Source organism: Nyctereutes procyonoides, unplaced genomic scaffold, assembly GCF_905146905.1.
Source record: "Nyctereutes procyonoides isolate TBG_1078 unplaced genomic scaffold, NYPRO_anot_genome, whole genome shotgun sequence".
Classification (NCBI taxonomy): Eukaryota; Metazoa; Chordata; class Mammalia; order Carnivora; family Canidae; genus Nyctereutes; species Nyctereutes procyonoides.
Genome location: NW_026575154.1, coordinates 717,559 through 736,063, shown reverse-complemented (window position 1 = coordinate 736,063; position 18,505 = coordinate 717,559). Strand labels below are relative to the sequence as shown.

General features: G+C 43.5%; 1 protein-coding gene and 1 long non-coding RNA gene across 3 annotated transcripts in view; one reads left to right on the top strand and one right to left on the bottom strand.

The window, feature by feature from the left end:
* The window catches only part of TSPAN5 (tetraspanin 5), a 171,703-nt gene extending 168,031 nt beyond the window's left edge, over positions 1–3,672 (bottom strand). Inside the window, exon 1 of one of the 2 annotated variants that reach the window (XM_055313285.1) lies at positions 2,632–3,672. In XM_055313285.1, the coding sequence (XP_055169260.1) occupies positions 2,632–2,652 (21 nt within the window). In that variant the 5' untranslated portion in view covers positions 2,653–3,672. Of the gene's footprint in view, positions 1–1,603; positions 2,082–2,631 lie in introns of those variants that run through there. The other variant, XM_055313284.1, reaches the window with a different exon arrangement.
* LOC129501961 (uncharacterized) overlaps positions 2,231–18,505 on the top strand; it is a 53,572-nt gene continuing 37,297 nt past the window's right edge. Inside the window, exons 1-3 of the long non-coding RNA XR_008662860.1 lie at positions 2,231–2,498; positions 7,177–7,309; positions 13,297–13,350. This is a non-coding gene — a long non-coding RNA (uncharacterized LOC129501961). The remainder of the gene's footprint in view (positions 2,499–7,176; positions 7,310–13,296; positions 13,351–18,505) is intronic.

Sequence of the window (18,505 nt, the reverse complement as noted above, 5' to 3'; positions counted from 1 at the left end):
TATAATTGCAGCAGTGTATGATTGCAGGAAGGGGGTGACCACTCACAGGAATCAGATACAATCTCTGGCAAAAACAAAAAACAAACCTGCCTGTGAATGACTAGATACTTTGATTTATGTTCTCCACCCCCTCCCATTCTCTTTATGAGTCTTGAGGACAGATGACATGCTGACACACAAAGTGGTCTCCAAACCTTTCCATTTCCCTTTGCAAAACATGCAAACCAACGCAAGATACTTGAACAGAAAATAGAGGAAAAATTTAAAATATCTTGGTAAATGTGTGTAGGAAAATATATAAAAAGCTGTATTGATAATTATCCTCACAGATGTATATGTTTGCAAGAAATGGCTAAAATTAAAGGAGAAGCAAAAATAAACACACCCTGTGTTCAAGCGGCTGTGGATTATTACTGATCCCACTGTTGGATTATTGTTTATCTCATACTGAACCTACACTGAATAGCAACTTGGAGAACACCCCCAGACAACCACCATCTTTACTTTCCACTGGTAGGGGGGTGCCCATTAAGGAAGAGGAGGGGATGGGATTGGGGGGGGGGTTGGAATAACACAGTCTTTGAACCAATGTTTTCCCCCTTGCCCTAGTGAACTCTTTGTCTGGTTGCTGAACACGTTTGTGAGATCAAGGAAAAGAATCCAAACAAAACAAAAGAGTAGGCATCCCAGACTAATTACAATAGGTGCCCAGCACACTGTGGTGCCAGCAAAGCCAGAGCACGGTTTGAATCTCGCGTTCAAGCATTTGCTCTCTCCGTACCCCCAATAAAACATGTCTCACACATCCTCTTTGCATTTCTCCAAGCTTTCCCCAAAAAACGGCCCGCTCTGTTGTCACTCCTTAGAAAGGGATGTGAGGCACGAACATACTGAAACATGTTGACGGTGACTTGTTATTATCCTGACAATAATGTATACCTGGAAATAAAACCCGCCGCCCCCCACGCCCACTGGCCAGTCCATTATGCAAAAGGAGCGCTTCCCAGCTGAAGGGGAAGAGCTCGCAGGAAGCGTTATTTGCGTGCACATTACAGAACCATATACCACCGCATCTGCATCCTACACAAAGCCCGAGATGGTGCAAGAAGATACGCGCTGAGCCGAGCATGGCACAGACCAGCCGCGGCAACGCGGAGCCAAGCCCGCGTCCAATCAGATCCCTGCGAGAAGGTGGACCTCGGGGTCGGCTCGGCCCGATGAGCCTTCCCTATTATGACACCGCGCTCTGCCCAACATCCACATCCCACCGGGAGCAAATCTAATTCGTGTGGTTGCTCATTTCTCAAACTGCCGAGCCCTTCCTTTCATCTGCATCCCTGCTCCTCGTCCCTTAAAAAGCCACCCCAAGGCCTGAGTGCCCCCCCCCTCCGGCTCCGTATCCTTGTAGCCGCTCCACTCCCAGAGGGGGTGAGAGGTTTCTGTCTCCGACGCGCGAGCTGCAAAGGCGGAAGGCAAACGCCTCCCCGAGCTCGGGCAAGCGCCCGAGGGGCTGCGAAAAGTAAAAGCAGCAGGCAACGTGCGGGGGAAATCGTCAGGATCCAACGGCCACGAGAGTTGAAAGCCCAGAAGCGCTCCAACTTACCCAAAATATGACATTGAAGCCAAATATGAAATATTTGATGCAACAACTGACTTCAGGACCCTTGTAGTGCTTCCCGGACATCCTCTGGGTTCATGAAGACACTTGCCCCGGCAGCCCGAGTTTGGAGCCCCGGAGCACCGTCGCTCAGAGCAGCCCCGGGGGCGGGGGGGGGGGGGGGGACAGGGGGCCGGGGACGCGGGTCGGGGACGCAGGTCCGGGACCGACCGACCGACCGCGGGGGAGCCGCTCCCGCACCTCCAGCCCCTGCGCGTCGAGGCCGCCGGAGCCGGGGTGGCCGCGAGCCGGCGGGGAAGCGGCGCGCTGCAAGCCCCGAGCCTCGCCGCAGCTGGCCCCGAGCCCAAGGCGAGAGCCCGCGTCCGTCCGCCCGGCGATTGTCCGTCCGTCGGTCTCCGAGCTTCGGGCAAACGCGGCCGCAGCAGATGCTGCTGGAGACGCTCCTCGCCCGCCCCTCGCGCGCGCCCTCCCGCCGCTCGCTCCGCCCCCCCGCTCGCTCCGCCCGCCCGGCGCGCCAGTCCTCCGCCCGCAGCTCCGCCCGCCGCCCGCCCGCAGCTCCGCCCGCCCGCAGCTCCGCCCGCCCGCAGCTCCGCCCGCCGCCCCGGCCTCGGCGAGGCGCGCGCGCTCCCGGGCGGCCGCGGCACCACGTCGCCGGAGTGACCCGGCTCGACGCGCGGCGCGTCCGTCTCCACCGCCCGCTGCGGCAGACGCCGTCCGGGGGACGCGGGGGGACGGCTGGGTGAGTGCGGAGCCCGCGAGCCGCTCGCCCCTCGCCCCTCGGACGAGCCCCTCCTCCACCGCGGGACGGGGCTGCAGCGGAAGGCGCCGGGCCCCTGAGCCGGAGCGGAAAGGGGGCGCAGACTTCGCGGGGAGCAAAGGGGTAGGGTAGGGTGTGCGGGAGGGGAGGAAAAAAGAGATGGGGGGTGGGGGTGGGGTGGGGGGGCATTGGGAGGGCTGCAGAGGAACGTCTCCGGAATCCAAGTGTGGCTCCAACCCAACCCCCCCACACACACCTGCCGGAAAATACGCCTCATCCCAGAATGCGGACGAGGGAAGGAGCGGTGGCTCGGAGGAGCCCGGCCCGGATGCGATCCTCGCCCGCGGGTCTGGCGCAGTAACGCAGAGTCGGGCAGCACATGCGCCCGGAGACGGAACCGTGCCCAAGGCCTTGACTGGTTCCTCACTCTCAGAAGCAATTCAGAAGTTCCGGGATGTCTTTTGGGAAATCCGAATTGGTATTATTGGTTATAAACCATTAAGCTTTTGACCTCTAGGGGAGGATGGAACGAGTGGCTGGAAACTTTTGGAGCGCTCCCTGAGAAGGTGTGCCCCTAAGTTGCATATCCAGCCTCCGCCTCGAGCATTCATGGGTGCTGGCGAGCGGGCACCAGTAGTCCATGAAAGAAGAAGGAGCGCTCAGAACTGTTTGTGACGTCTTTGGGGAGGGTTTTTTGTTTTCTGGTTTTTTTTTTTTTCCCAGGGTTCAAAACGCTGGAAAGAGCTGAGGTCAGGAAAATTTTCCAGCACCACCGTGTAACCTGTACTGGACATAGAAATCTGCATGTTTCCTAAGCTCCCCCAGATGATACTCAGTACACTTATGCTTGAGAACCTTTTGCATAGGATTTCTCTGGTTAACCACCTTAGTTTTCTCAAAAATAGGCTTAGCTAGTGGACAACCTATAATCCAGCTTTGAAGGGGTGAGAAGTTACCTGTGAGAAGTAAACCACCACCCATTGGGATAGGCTTGACCTTGAGAGGGATTGAGGCTACACTGAGGTCACCAAGAACCCACAAAGGTGGGAGGGTCACGAGATCCTCTCCATTCAGTAGGACAGAACTATGATACTGGCTAACAGTGACTTCCGCCCTCTGGATGATAGAACCCTCCCTCCCCCAAAAGTGCCCTTCACCGAGCAACCCCGGTGATTCAGCGGTTTAGCGCCGCCTTCAGCCCCGGGTGGGATCCTGGAGACCCGGGATCCAGTCCCATGTCAGGCTCCATGCAGGGAGGGTTCTTCTCCTTCTGCCTGTGTCACTGCCTCTCTCTCTCTCTCTCTCTCTCTCTCTCTCTCTCTCTCTCTCTCATGAATAAATAAAATCTTAAAAAAAAAAGTGCCCTCCACCTACCCAAAGCACACAGAACACTAGCCACCAATCTAATAGGCTTCAAACGTAAGGTCTGCCTTCAACCTCAGATTCCCTACTAACAGGAAAGCACTGACAAGCTTTACCTAAACCTATTCCTGCGGTATGGTAACTCTATATCTAAATAGATTTCTGGATAAGTCAGAGGAAGGGTCTGTCTTAAGTGAGATGACACAATTCAGAAGAGGACTGGAAATTAGATCCAGTTGATGACTAAGTTGATCCCTAAGCAGGATTTATCTTTGAAATAAAAATCAACAGAGAAGATAAAGTTCAGATAACTCATCAGTAATGGGGGAGGTGGGGAGGGTCTAGGTGAATTCTCATTTAATATGTCAAAAGTAAGTCCTTGGAGGAATTACGAGTTACACACAGTAACAGAAGAAAACAGTATCTGTTAAACCTCTAGCTAGAAGTACTTCTCAGTGTAGAAACAATAGAAGCAAGTGATATGGATATGATTGACCTTACCAGTAATCAAAGAAATAGATCTTAAATCAATGATAAGGGACACCTGGGTGGCTCAGCAGTAGAGCATCTGCCTTTGGCTCAGGGCATGATCCTAGGGTCTGGGGTCGAGTCCCGCATTGGGCTCCTTGGGCGAAGCCTGCTTCTCCCTCTGCCTGTGTCTCTGCCTCTCTCTGTGTGTCTCTCATGAATAAATAAAATCTTTTTTAAAAATCAATGATAAAGGCATAAAGATAATGAGCACTGGCTTCCTCGTTCATTGCTGGTGACCTTACGAAGGGATACCATCCCCTTGGAAAGCATTTTGGCTGTGTGTTCCAGGTCAGGGTGCACCTACGTTTTGACTCAGCAGTCCCACTTCTGGGAACCTAGCCAAAGAAATACTCCAAAATATGGAGAAAGTTATATACTGCAATTTGTACACCATACCATTATTTATGGTATGGCCACAGCTTAAAGATCCTGGAGTGGAGACCATACCCATGTCCTTGTAGTAACCTGGACCACAATGTCACTTCAAGTTTCTCTGCTTGTAAAAAAAAAAAAAAAAAAAGTTTCTCTGCTTGTGTCATTCTTGCCTCTACCTGAAGTGCTCTCCACGCATTTGGGCTGTGAGCTGACGCCTCTTACTTAACCTGAACACTGCTTTTTTAACTGCAGTATAGTCAACATACAGTGTTATAGTAGTTTCAGGTGTATAGTATAGTGATTCAACACTTCACACCTTACTTGGTGCTCATCCTGGAAGTATGCTCTTCATCCCCTTCTCCTGTTTCACCTACCCAGCGTTTTTCGGGGTTCCTTCTTTTGTTTCCTCACATGTCCCCTAGTCTTCCATTTTGCACTGGGAAACTACATGTTAATTGTTTCCCTGCTTGTCTCCTCCACTCTGCTGTGACTCCTGCGAGGGTGTGGCCCAACTCCTTTTAATCTTAGCAGCGCTAGCGCCTTGGTAATGTGGCAGGTGCTTGATAAATATTTTTTAAACAAGTGGATGAATCATTTACTCAAACCTTTTACAGCCATTAAGGATGATAATTATAAAGAGTATGTGGCAATGTGAATACATTATAATGCTAAATTTTAAGGGCACTAGATATGGAATTATCTCAAAGTAATGTTATGTGATAAATGTGCAAGACAGCAGGCACAGTAGGCTACTAGCTTGTAAAAAAAAACATGTTGGCAAAGGAGACTGGAAGATTTGTATATACACGTATTTTCTTGATAATGGGTAGGTTATCTACAGAAGAAAATAAAAGAAAAAAAAAGAAAAACTGCTAATAGAGGTTTGGGGTGGGTTTGGAGAGCACACTGGAAAAAACAAAAGATATGATAGAGAAAGAGACCTGCTTTATTTTTTGATACACTCTTTTGTTTTTTAAATGTGTACCATGTACATAACTGTTTTGAAAAACAAACCACTCTATGAAATTTTATGTAGTTATATGAAATAAGTTGGGAGTTAATTCTCACCAAGTAATAACAGTTGCGGTTGTGTGGTTGTGGGTGATTTTGTTTTCACATTTCTGGTTTCCATTTTTTTTTAATGTGGTCATACTGCTTTTACAATTACAAAGATAAAAGTATAAATAAAGATGAGACAACTAAGTAATCCTTGTATTTATTTCATCACAACTTCTTAATGTCTCAATAAATTTTTATCTGTCTTAAAAGAAGGAGAATAGTTTGCTCCCTGGAGACTGCTATAGCCATCTCCCCTGTAATTCTGAAGTTGAAAAATGGCTAATAAGTTTAATTACTGAAGAGTTAATCAGCCTCTCAAATGGCAGTGAGAACGGGTAAAGCATGTTCTTCTGATAGTTACACAGCTGAACAGCAAGATATGACAACAGCATTTTACCGGATTTAAGACACCAGATTTAATGAGCTTGTCTGTATCTGTTTTGCTTTTCTGCCCACCTTTCTGCCTCCTTCCTCTCTATTTTACTCTTTGCTTCTCCAGTCGTTTCTTTTCCTTCCATGCAAGCAGCGCTGCTGGTTACCTCTCCTCCCCCTTCACCTTCTCCCTCTCAGAACCCGACTAATGTTCCAGTGTCCCCCCTCTTTTTAACAGCCATATACTCTGGGAAGACCAGACCCCTCATGGGACTCCAAGGACCGTCTTGACCTTCTAAGCCAAAGTTGGCTCTCGCCAAGTGCTTGGTTCAGAAATGAGCTGTGACACAATTCTGGCCAATGAGACAGGAGGAAAATCTGCTGAGGGGTTCTCACGTCTAAGAGATGGTATTTTTTTGGCCTTGGATTTCACTGTGTTTGGATACAACACCTGGATCACGTAGAGCCTGACTGTAAATAGACCACACAAGGAGGGCAGAGTAAGAAAAACCGAAGAGAACCTAGGCCTTCATGACATTATTGCATGCTGACTTAAGTCTACCTCAGGACTTCCTGTCAGAGAAGACACTTGCTTGGTTAGGCACCGTGAGGGGAGTTTTCAGTTTCAGGCAGCTGAAAGTATTTTGACTTTAACAGTCTCCTCTGAGCTTTTCCCATGCCCTTTGATTTTCTCCTCTTGAATCATCTCTAGCCTTTCCATGTGTCCCTCAGTAACATGCATTTTCTGTATTTCCCTCCCCTCCTCTCTCTTCTCTTCCCCAACTGTTCCTGTCTCTCTTAAATAATACACGCCATACCTTCAGCGCACTGTCTGGCACCGTCAGCGTGGCTCACACCCATCCCTTTCTCAACCACAAAGCACTTCCCCACCTCCAGCCATGTTTGTACTTCACAGTGGACAGGACTGTGTGGGTCCAGCGCAGCCAGCCTGAGAGTCTGTCTCACTTGAGGGGATTCAGTAACAAAAGGATCCCTTCAAGTGGCTGAAATGGTGGTGTTTTCAGGAGAGTTGGAGGGCCTGCGTTTCCAGGAGGAAGCCAAAGTCTCTCTCTCTCTCTTCTCTTTCTCTCTCTCTCTCCAGAAAGAGGAAGGAAGCATAAATTCTGAGAGAAACAGCAGCAGTCTCTGACAGCGTGGGCCGTACGATTGGTTGTGTGCTTTGTCCTCTGAAAGGCTTCCAGCCCCACCAAAGGCTTTCTACTTCTGGATTTCAAGTGAGCCTTGTCTCTGATGTTTATGAGATTTTTCTGTAGAATCCTTCCAACTCATTCCATTTTGGCTTTGGCTACTTTGAAATGGGCACCTCACATTTGCAAATCAAAGAGCCTTGATTAGATAATGGGTCATCCCACCACAAATCCATTGGGAAATGAGGTCAACTTAAAATATTTTTTTAATTAGTGAAAACGAATAAAGGGAAAGGAGAGAAAATGAGTGAAAATATCAATGAGGGTGACAAAACATGAGAGACACCTAACTCTGGGAAATGAACAAAGGGTGGTGGAAGGGGAGGTGGGCAGGAGGTTGGGGTGACTGGGTGATAGGCACTGAGGGGGGAACTTGGTGGGATGAGCACTGGGTGTTATACTATATGTTGGCAAATTGAACTCCATAAAAAAAATTTTTAATTTTTTTAATGAGCCATAATATAAAATTAAAGTGTATCCTCATGATAAGATATTGTGCCCTCTGCTTTTAGTTGAAAAGCAAGTAAATTAAAATGTTATATTTTTCTGTGAACAATTGCACCCCCAGGACAAGTACTAGCCCCACACCCCCTCTAACCCAAACCCATGCGTACTGTACCGTTAAAGAAGATGAGCTTTCAGAATCTCAAGGAGATGGGAAAAGAAAGTACATTTGTCTCAAAAATATGATTAAATAAGTGTATGTAGAACAAAATTCTTTCACTTTTTGAAATCAATTATAACTGCTTGTACAGTAAGATTCTATCTTTTACAAAATATGACAGAACCAGCACCAATTTTATTCTACTTTCTTTTCAACATACCACCTCAATTTCCTTCTGCTTTGAAAGTAGTCAGCTAAGGATGAATCAAGGTGCCAGGCCCTTCCTTCACCTTAGCAAGTATGAGGAAGCTACCCTTTGTGATACTGAGCAGAGGAACAAAAATATAAAAAACCACCCGGAGTTCAAGGACATAAACCCTTCAGACCTTCTGGATCCTCTTGGTTCTCCCACCCTTCCTCAGTTCCCATAGCCAGTTTCTTTCTTTCCAGTAAAAGTTCTTTTTGATTAAATCAGACCATGCTTATTTCTATGGCTTAGACCAAAAAAGCCTTAATAACACTATGCAAACTCCTAAAACTGAACTTTTCAGAGAAAAATGTCAACTTCGATGTCAAAAATAACCTATTCTCATTATACAATGTTGAGAAAACACAAAAAATTTTTTAAAGAATCACCCATGACAACGTTTCCAAGGAAAACGTCAGTATTTTGACATATTTTCTTCATCAATAATTATTTTTATCTGGTTTATCTCATTCAACAGAGAAAAAATGCAAACCTTTATATCTTCCACTTCCACTGCCCAAAAATAGTGCCAAGAAATCCTCTCTCAGAACAGAGGCAAGGCCATCTCAATTTCCAGGCTGTGGTTATCCGTCAAGATGCTAACCTCATAGCCCCCTATCTCTAGCCCTTGAATGTTTTCCTTTTTTACCACCTATTATTCTGTGTTTCCATTCTTATAAGGCAAACATGCCCACATGTTCCCTTACATTCCTAAGTCACTCTCAGCTCCAAAGGATCTCAAAAGACCATTCCCATCACACAAACCAACCCCACACTTCCACCCATCACCAGAACGAATTACTTTGCAGTTAAGCATAATTCCACTCCTTATGAAATCTTCCCCCATTTAAACGCTAGGCATGCATATCCAGTAATTGCCCTCTTTCACCACTCAGGTTTTTTTCACTTCTAAAAACTTTGCTTCTTTTCAGTGACTCTATAATGGGTGGAACATTGAACTTCATGTTCAGAAGCAGGGAATAGATACTAGCAGATTCCCCCCAATATCTATTTAGGTTTTACTATACAGAACCAATTGATTCAACCACAAATATTTATTGAGCACATCTCCTGTTAAAAGTGCACCTGGAAGAAATAGACCAACAGAAGTAAGAACTCAGGTCAGAGTCGATTAAATGCCAGAACTCCAACAAAGTGCAATATGCATACAGACCATGAATACAAACCTCTTCCAGATCTATTTTTTCTTTCCCTTTTCTTTTTTGTAATAGTAGCACTAAGATAAAATTGTTAGGAACGAAAACTAGTTATGTTAATCAAGACCTGAATGTCTTCTATCTGAATCATTTATTTGAATGAGGTCACAACTATGATTGAATAAGTTTTAAAGTCATACTTAACTACATGGTATAGCTACTATGGAAAACAGTTTGGCAGCTCCTCAAAGCATTAAACAGGATTACCATATGATTCAGCAATTCTATTCCTAGGTGTACATATATATACCCAAACAAATTGAAAGCAGGGGCCCAAACAGATATTTGTATACTAATGCTCATAGCAACCCAATAGCCAAAAGGTGAAAATAAACCAAGTGTCCATAAACAGATAAGTGGATAAACAAATGTGGTATAAACATTCCGTGGAATATTATTCAGACTTACAAATGAATGACATCCTGATACATGCTACAACATGGATGAACCTTGAAAATATTATGCTAAGTGAAATAAGCCAGATACAAAAGGGCATATTTGATTCATGATTCCACTTATATGAAGTACCTAGGATGGGCAAAATCATGGGGACAGGACATAGACAGAGGTTACCAGAACTGAAGGGCAGGGGAGTGGGGAATTATTGTTAATATTTTTTTAATTTTTATTTATTTATGATAGTCACACAGGGAGAGAGAGAGAGAGGCAGAGACATAGGCAGAGGGAGAAGCAGGCTCCATGCACCGGGAGCCCGACGTGGGATTCGATCCCGGGTCTCCAGGACCGCGCCCTGGGCCAAAGGCAGGCGCCAAACCGCTGCGCCACCCAGGGATCCCGGAATTATTGTTTAGTAGGTAGAGTTTCTGTATGGGATGATGAAAAAGTTTTGGAAATGGATAGTGGTAATGGTTGCACAGATTACTTAATGCCACCATGCTGTACACTTAAAAATGGTAAAATAGTAAACCTTATGTTATATATATTTTACCATAATAAAAAAGTCTACACTTAAATAAACTGAGAAATAGTTCAACAAATAGAAAGGATAAGTTGCTCTCACAAGTCTAAATATGTTCAAAATTAAATGTCCATCATATGCATTCTAAGGCTATGTTATGTGTGTCCTCACTTTAAGAAATCTAACAGAAGTGTAAAAATTAAGAGGCAACTGCATATAAAAGTATCTACTTTACAAAGCAATTTACCCAAGTATACCTTTAAATAAGGAGCTTCCTTAGTTAACCTGAGAGCAGAAACACTCTGTGGTAGAAGTATCAGAAGCTGGGGTCCCTCTCTTGTGCACAATCTCAGACCGGATACCAACCACCTGTATATCTTTCTGTATAACTCTGGCCCCTCTCAAGTGTCCTGCAAGAATCCAATACACGTGAGGTGAGTTAGGGATGTGTGGTTGAGAGCATAGCTATCTTCTAAGCTGAAAACCTGAGTTTTCATTTCACTAGTTCAGCTTACCTTCTCTTTCTTTTTTTTTTTAGAGGGAAAGAGTGAGTGGGCATGAACACACGCATGGTGTGGGGAAGAGGGGCAGAGAGAGAGGGAGAGAGAGAATCTCAAGCAGACTCTCCACTGAGCGTGGAGCCCTATGCAGGGCTCCATCTCATGACCCCAAGGCCATGACCTGGACCAAATCCAAAGTCAGAAGCTGAAACCACTAAGCCACCAGGGTGCCCCAAAAGCTACCTTTTCTATTAGACTATAGATTTGTTGAAGGCAGAATCAAGTTCCCTGTGCAGGATATTGCCAGGCCAGTATTCCACATGTGCTGGCTGCATAATAGTATTTCCTGAATAAGTAAACAAATGACTTAATAACTGTAGTAAAAATGGCCATGGAAGGTCAAACAAAAACAGCTATAAAACAGCTCTGAAATTCTAATATGTAGGAGATCTTACTTGAGTCATAAAGTTCAGGTGACACATACAATCTTAGAGAAATACTCCTCAAAGCATAGAGAGAAAAATCTGTGTTCAAGTCTAACCCATCTTCTCTTACAAAAGAGATATCTTTTCTACTGTGTTTGTAACTCTACTGTGTACCCAAATGTACCACATTCACTAGGTTCACAATAAATACTATTGACAAAATGAATGACAAGGCAAAAAATAGCTTGCAATACTTTTCATTTTTTACAAGTGTGGAAAGCATATTAAACCATCTGCTGATTAAAAATATGCGTGTTTTGACTTGCATATGAATGAAATTAACATACATAAATCCAGCATCTTCACATCACTAGATTCACAGCCACAGCCAATGTAATTTTCCATGTTTCTTCAAATTCATCAATTTCAGAGTGACATAATTAAGTTATTAGGCATAAAATACACAGCAATGATATATAACTAAAAGCTAACTTTTGTTTAATTTTCAATTCAATGATTGTTTATCCTCTAAAAATAAAAACAGCATAAGATTGTTGAAAATCTAAAATTTTATGTTCAAAGTTGCTCTACAAATACCTAATATCACCATGGAAAATGAAAACTTGAGGTACAGAACAGGAACCACTATCCCTCAGTATGTTGAGCTCTAGCACCTTGCTGCCTATATACCCCCCAAAACAACTTGCCAACTTCAGTTTCCACCTGCTCCCCTGGCCCATCACCACCTTCTTCTCTCCAATACCCTGTCTGGAACAGGGAAGATGTTCCGTAAAGTAGAGGATCAACCTTGTACAGTGTTACACTAATGGCCAGGCCTGGGAGGAAGGACACACCCAAACTACAGACCTAGGCAGACTGAATGCCAAGTCTGGGCCAAGCCAATGAAGACAGGGTCAGTCACTGTTACAAGGGATGCCTGTCCCTTCCTCTTAACCCATCAGTCCCTCAGTATTCACCACTGTCTGAGTCACATCCCGGAGCCAGGTGGAATCTCCAGCATCTTGCTGTTGATCTACCTCTGGCACTATAAACCTGCCACCGTGTAAAACACCCAGCACCGTGGTCATTGGGTCCTCCCAGGACTGCTGGCACTGAGCCATTGAGAACAGTAGAAGTCTTTCTACAGTCGTGTTTTCTAGCATTGTCAGGTAATACGAATCGTCTAGGGCTGTTGATCTAGATACAGATTTCCAAGCCCTTTCCCTAGATAATCATATTTAGGGGATCTATTTGAGGTCCAGAAATCTGAATTTTTAACAAGTGCCTAGGTGATGCTCTTCACCAGGGAGTTTTGGGAAATACTGAGTTCAGTACACTCTTCAAAGTGTCCCTTGAGGGGATCCCTGGGTGGCTCAGCGGTTTAGTACCTGCCTTTGGCCTGGGGTGTGATCCTGGAGTCCCAGGATCAAATCCCAGGATCAAATCCCAGGATCGAGTCCCAGGATCAAGTCTCACATCAGGCTCCCTACATGGAACCTACTTCTCCCTCTGCCTGTGTCTCTGCCTCTCTCTCTCTCTCTCTCTCTCTCTGTGTCTCTCATGAATAAATATTTTTTTTAATCTTGCTAAAAAAAAAAAGTGTCCCTTGAACCTTCTAGTTTCGGGGGTGGGGGTAAGGGTGCATGTGCTGCCCTGTATGGAGTCAAGCCTTGTCTTGAATAACAAAGGGATAATGAAGATGTGTTTCCTTTGTACACTGAATAGTCTTTGTAAATCCAAGGCACACTGTCATTATCATGATTATACATCTTTAGCCACAGCCTCCAGGACAATATGCAAAGCTGAGATGAGCTTCTTCTCAACACACGGCTAAATGATCAGCCACAGTCCCTGAGGTCCTAGAAGTTGGAGAACATGCAGAGTGGCCAAAGGCAGAGGAGAAAGGGAAGAGGAGGAGTAAAGGCTGGAATCAGGAAATTAATATATATGTATTTCAATCCACAGCTGCTTTGGCTGCTGATCTAAATCAAAGGAAGAAGGGAGATTGAGGGAGAAAATGTAAACAGCATGAATTTTTCAGATATTAAAAACTGAATGTTAGCTGAATTATTTATTTATTGAACTTCCAATTTATTTTTCAGGACTACTATGTGAATAAATGTGAGTTGGACTCTGAAAGCCATCTAGGTACTGAGGTAAGCACCTACAATGCGGGGCCATGCAAAGTAGGGGGCCTGTGAATTGTAGTCATCTACATGAGGTTTGCCACAACTGGGGACAGGATTCCATTCTGTCAGTTTTGCTGCTGACTTACCATAAATTAAAGATGGATGTAGTTAGAGCACAGTCTCCCCCATGGACACAAAGTCCAGGCCCTTCCTTACAATGTTGATGAAGAAAATTTGCAATGATGCCAGAAATGAAAGATATGCATAGTCTTGTAGGGAGCTGGGAGATAATTTAGAGACAACAACCACTCTCTTTCTGAGACTTGAATAAGAAGTTGTGAGTTACATAGTAGCCTGCAGAATCACATGGCATTAAGAAAAGGAAAAGCTCGCCCCAAGTCTCTTTTAAAGATGCATTCGATCTTCTGTGATTGAGTATGTTCCTGCATACTAATGGAGAAGTGGACTGGCTTTTCCTGATCCCATCTAGAATCATGATGATACAACCAAATATTAGCAACTCAACTCAGCAAACATGCACTGTACAAATAAATTGCCTGAGTGAGTAGAGCAGTTAAATCACCTAGATGCAGTTGTTTGGGAAGAACCCTTCAAGTTTCTGGATACATTTTAAAAGCTACAGGAATTCAAGGTTAACTCTCCTCAGGTCAGAAATATATCTTAGCCCTTTAGAAGTTGTAGCTTCTTCCATTGTGACAAACATTCCCGAGGCGCTGGGTGGCAACCCGGAGATGGCTTTGGGATAATTAGGAAGTATATTAGATGCCAAATATGCCCCCAAAGCAGCCCCTTTGCCAGTCACATAAAATATGCAAAAGACATTTAACAATTCTCATTTTCAATTACAATTCCTTAGGTCTCATTCCTTTTTCCTCAGATTTGTCTGAGGAAAAAAAAAAAAAAAACATTTGTCCATGCTCATCCCGCTGATAAAATTTCAATCACTGAAACTTTCCCTTTAAAACTAACAAGGTTTGGGATCCCTGGGTGGCGCAGCGGTTTGGCGCCTGCCTTTGGCCCAGGGCGCGATTCTGGAGACCCGAGATCGAATCCCACATCGGGCTCCCGGTGCATGGAAACTGCTTCTGTCTCTGCCTCTCTCTCTCTCTCTCTCTCTCCTCTCTCTCTCGTGTGTGTGACTATCATAAAATAAATAAAAATTAAAAAAAAAAAAACTAACAAGGTTTTTTATCTCCCTGAGTTAGCCAGATAACGATTGCACAGGCCACTCCGTTCCGAACCACCAGAGAGAGTTGAAACTGGAGCAGCTGGGATAAATGAGATCCCCGTAGATAAACCACATGGTTCAGGGCAGTCAGGAGGTGCAGCCTCTTCCCTCACTTAACCTTGTACCAAAGCTGCTGTGGGTAATTTGATTCCCTGCACGCTTTTCTCTGTTGGAATGGAAGGTGAGGTTTTAGGCAGATGTTAGCCAGGGAGGCAACACCGTGGAAAGGAAAGGAAAACTGTGTTAGGGAATAGGGCATCTACCCTAAATCATCTGCCACCTTCTCTCAGTTACTTGGCTACTGAAAAACCTTAGCTTCCTTACCTCGAAGGGCAGAGTTGAGACTGAACGTGTGGGATAGAGATCTTGATGTGAAGAACTTCCTGAAGTTCCTGCTGGAGGCAAATGGGAGAGTAAGTAGGTTCCAGGCTGTAGTTGTCTCTAAACGCTATTACTTTTATCAGTTTGCACATTGGGGTTTCACGCAGGATTTCATTTTCTGCAGTGTATCCCATATGAAAGTAAGTTTGCAACCCCCTAAACAAAAACAATGGTTTACTTTCAGTTCTCACACTCTTTGATTCTTTATTGTTCAATAATAAGAGCGTTAGATTCCTGCTAATGTATTAACTAGATATTGATAGAATCTGCAAAATGAAGAGATGCTTTGATGGATGTGAAAGTAGAAATTTACAGAGAAACCCCGAGGGTGCATCTCTCCCCCAGGTTAGGAATGAGAGCCACATCATTCTTTCTTCCTCCTTTCTCACAGCAAACTTTTACCCCTGCCCCAGTGGCGCTCAGCTCTGGCTGCCCAACAGAATCATCTATGCAACTATTAAATTATGCAGGACTCTGGGCTTCACGTCTGGGGATTCTGAGTCAACAGATATGAGGATGGAGCTTTTTTAGCTATTCCTGTTTTGTGGTGTGTGTGTGTGTGTGTGTGCATGTTTCTGTGTATAAGGATCCATAGGTGACTTTGAGGTGTAACTAGGATTGAGAATCTCTGCTTGGCTTCAGGTCTCCAACCTTTCCTAAGACTGTTCTCATAAAAGACATTAATGAACTCCCCAAAGTCAGTTATCATTTTTAGGCAGATGATTCCAAATCAAACTCTCTAGAAACAACCAACTTCTATCTGAGTGTCTCCTCAGCTTTTTGCCCACTAGCCTGCCTTGCCCCCATTACCACTCCATCTATTAGGAGCAAAGTCCTTCCAATGCCTTAGGCTCTCAGTGACTCAAAGGCATCTCTGATCCTGCCACTCCCTGTGTGGCCAGCATCCTATCTGCACCAACCTAAGAAACCTACCCCTGTATCTGATCTTTAGCCACGTCCCAGCTTTCCATTCCTACTGCCACACTTCAAATCAGGCTCCCTTTATTTCTTGTCTATATTGTTTATAGCCACATATGGAGGTCTCATTCTCCCATCTTTGATCTATGCTAACCCTTTGTTTAAAAAACTACAAATAACTAACCCCATAGCCTACCTTTTCAAAAAAAAACAGAAACAACAACAACAAAAAAAAACCCCTTCATCTATCTTTTAAGTTCAACAATAGAAACCCAATCTAAGTTTCCAGCCTGATCTTGGATTACACAGCAGCACAAACACAATCCGCCAACCAAAGAGCATTGTTCTTTCTTTTGTAAACATGTCCTAGACTTTCCTAATTATGTGCCCTTAGGGTGCTCTCAGTCTACAAGACCCTCCTTCCCGTGCTATGCTACCTCCTTCCTAAAGGCTCTCTCCAGAATTCTCCAAGTGAATCTGAAGCATAAGGAAAAACACTGTGCTTGACCCTTTTTCATGGTAATCATTATATCCTGTCTTGTGATGTGGTTATCTATGGCTATATCTCATCCCCTTTACAGAACTGTCACTTCTTTCAGGCCCTGCCCTGTGAGCCTTGTAGCAGTTTAGAGAGTGAACTTTGGAACCAGAAAAAGCCCTGTATTTAAATTCCAGCTCTGCCACCCAACAGCCGCTTGAGCTGGTTCAAATTATTTAACCCTTCTCTGCTTTAGTTTCCCAATCTGTAAAATGGGAATATTAATATCCAGTTTCCAGGATTAGCATGACAACTGAATGAGATAATGCATATATAAGGTGCCCGACACAAAAAAAGGCTCTCAATAAATGGTGGTTCCCATTAATAAATGTTGAATGGAGGCCCCACAGGCTTTTATCTATAATGGAGGGTGATATCCTGCTAACCCAGCTTGATGGTAAACTTCCTTTTTGGATACTTGCCACCCAGTCCTTTTTACTCATTAGGAAGATGTCAAGGTATTTTTGGGACAAGCTCTGAAGCAAAGAAGTCTCTATTATCTATTGGTCAGTAATAATAAAGTTTGGAAAAACAAAACAAAACAAAACAAAACAAAAAAATAATAAAGTTTGGTAGTAACAGTGAAATAGGTAGAAAGGAAAGGGGGAAAAAGGCAGCAAGAAAACCCTGAATTAAAATATCCAGCAATGTACAGACAGATAAAATGCCTACAACTTTGCAAATTAAATATCTAGCTACATTACATAGTAATGGAAAAAGCCACAGGAGATTAGAAATCATTAAATAATAGGAGAGCTATTAGTATAATACATCAAATTGTTATGCCAAATACACAAAAAATATAATTGCTTCTATGTACAATGCATTTCATAAGATTCAACACCAATCCTAATAGCATTATTTTAAGAGTAGAGATAGAAAAAAATATTTTCTTAATATAAGAACAAGTATAAGATTAAAACCAATAGCCAGCATTATATTCAATGGTAAAACATTAGTGATATCTCCATTAAAAATATGTACAAAATAAGGAATATTATTTAATATTTTCCTGAAAGTTATAACCAATGCAATAAGACATGATACAAAATTAAAAGTATATTATTAATAATGAAGACATAAAATGATGTTTATTTTGAGATAAGTCATTCCACAACTATAAGTCCAAAGAAATAAGTTCCTTGAAAGTTATAACCAATGCAATATGACATGATACAAAATTAAAGGTATATTATTAATAATGAAGACATAAAATGATGTTTTTGAGATAAGTCATTACTCAACTATAAGTCCAAAGAAATATTTTTTTAACTAAAGACTTTCTTCTTTCTTTCTTTCTTTCTTTCTTTCTTTCTTTCTCTCTTTCTTTCTTTCTTCTTTTTTCTTTTCTTTCAGAGAGAAAAAGAGAGTGCATATAGGTGGGGGAGAGGGGCAAAAGGAGAGGGAGAAGCAGGCTCTGCACTGAGCAGGGAGCGTGATGCCAGGCTCCATCCCAAGACTCTGGGATCACAACCTGGGCCAAAGGCAAATGCTTAAGAGACTGAGCCACCCAGGTGCCCCAAAGAAATAATTTAAAAATTGATTAAACACAGGGGATGAATGTAAGATAAACAGGAATCAAAAGCGATCCAATATAATTGAAATAATCAGTCGGAAACTTTTAAAAGTCATATTTATATGTCGTTCTTTTTAAGATTTTGTTTATTTATTTGAGAGAGAGAAAGTGCTCACATGTGCAAGAGCACAGGCAGGGGCAGCACAAGAGTGGCAGGGAGCAGGAGAGGGAGAAGCCGACTTCCCGCTGAGCAGGGAGCCTAATGTGGGGCTCGATCCCAGGACCCTAAGCTCATAACCAACTAAGACACCCAGGTGCCCCTTTTTATATGTAGTTCTAAAAAAGATTTGAGATGGTTGTGGAAAACAAAAAATACAGAGAGCCCATACATAGTAACATACAACAAAAAAATATAAAATGTCTTAGAAGTAGCCTTAATACATAATATCTTTCATCTATTCAAAGAAAAGAGCAAAATTTTATTGAGATATATTTACTAGAGCTTGAGAAAATGGAAAAGTATATTGTGTTCCTGGACACAAGGACATTGTACTAGTATTTAAATATTTTCAAAATTATA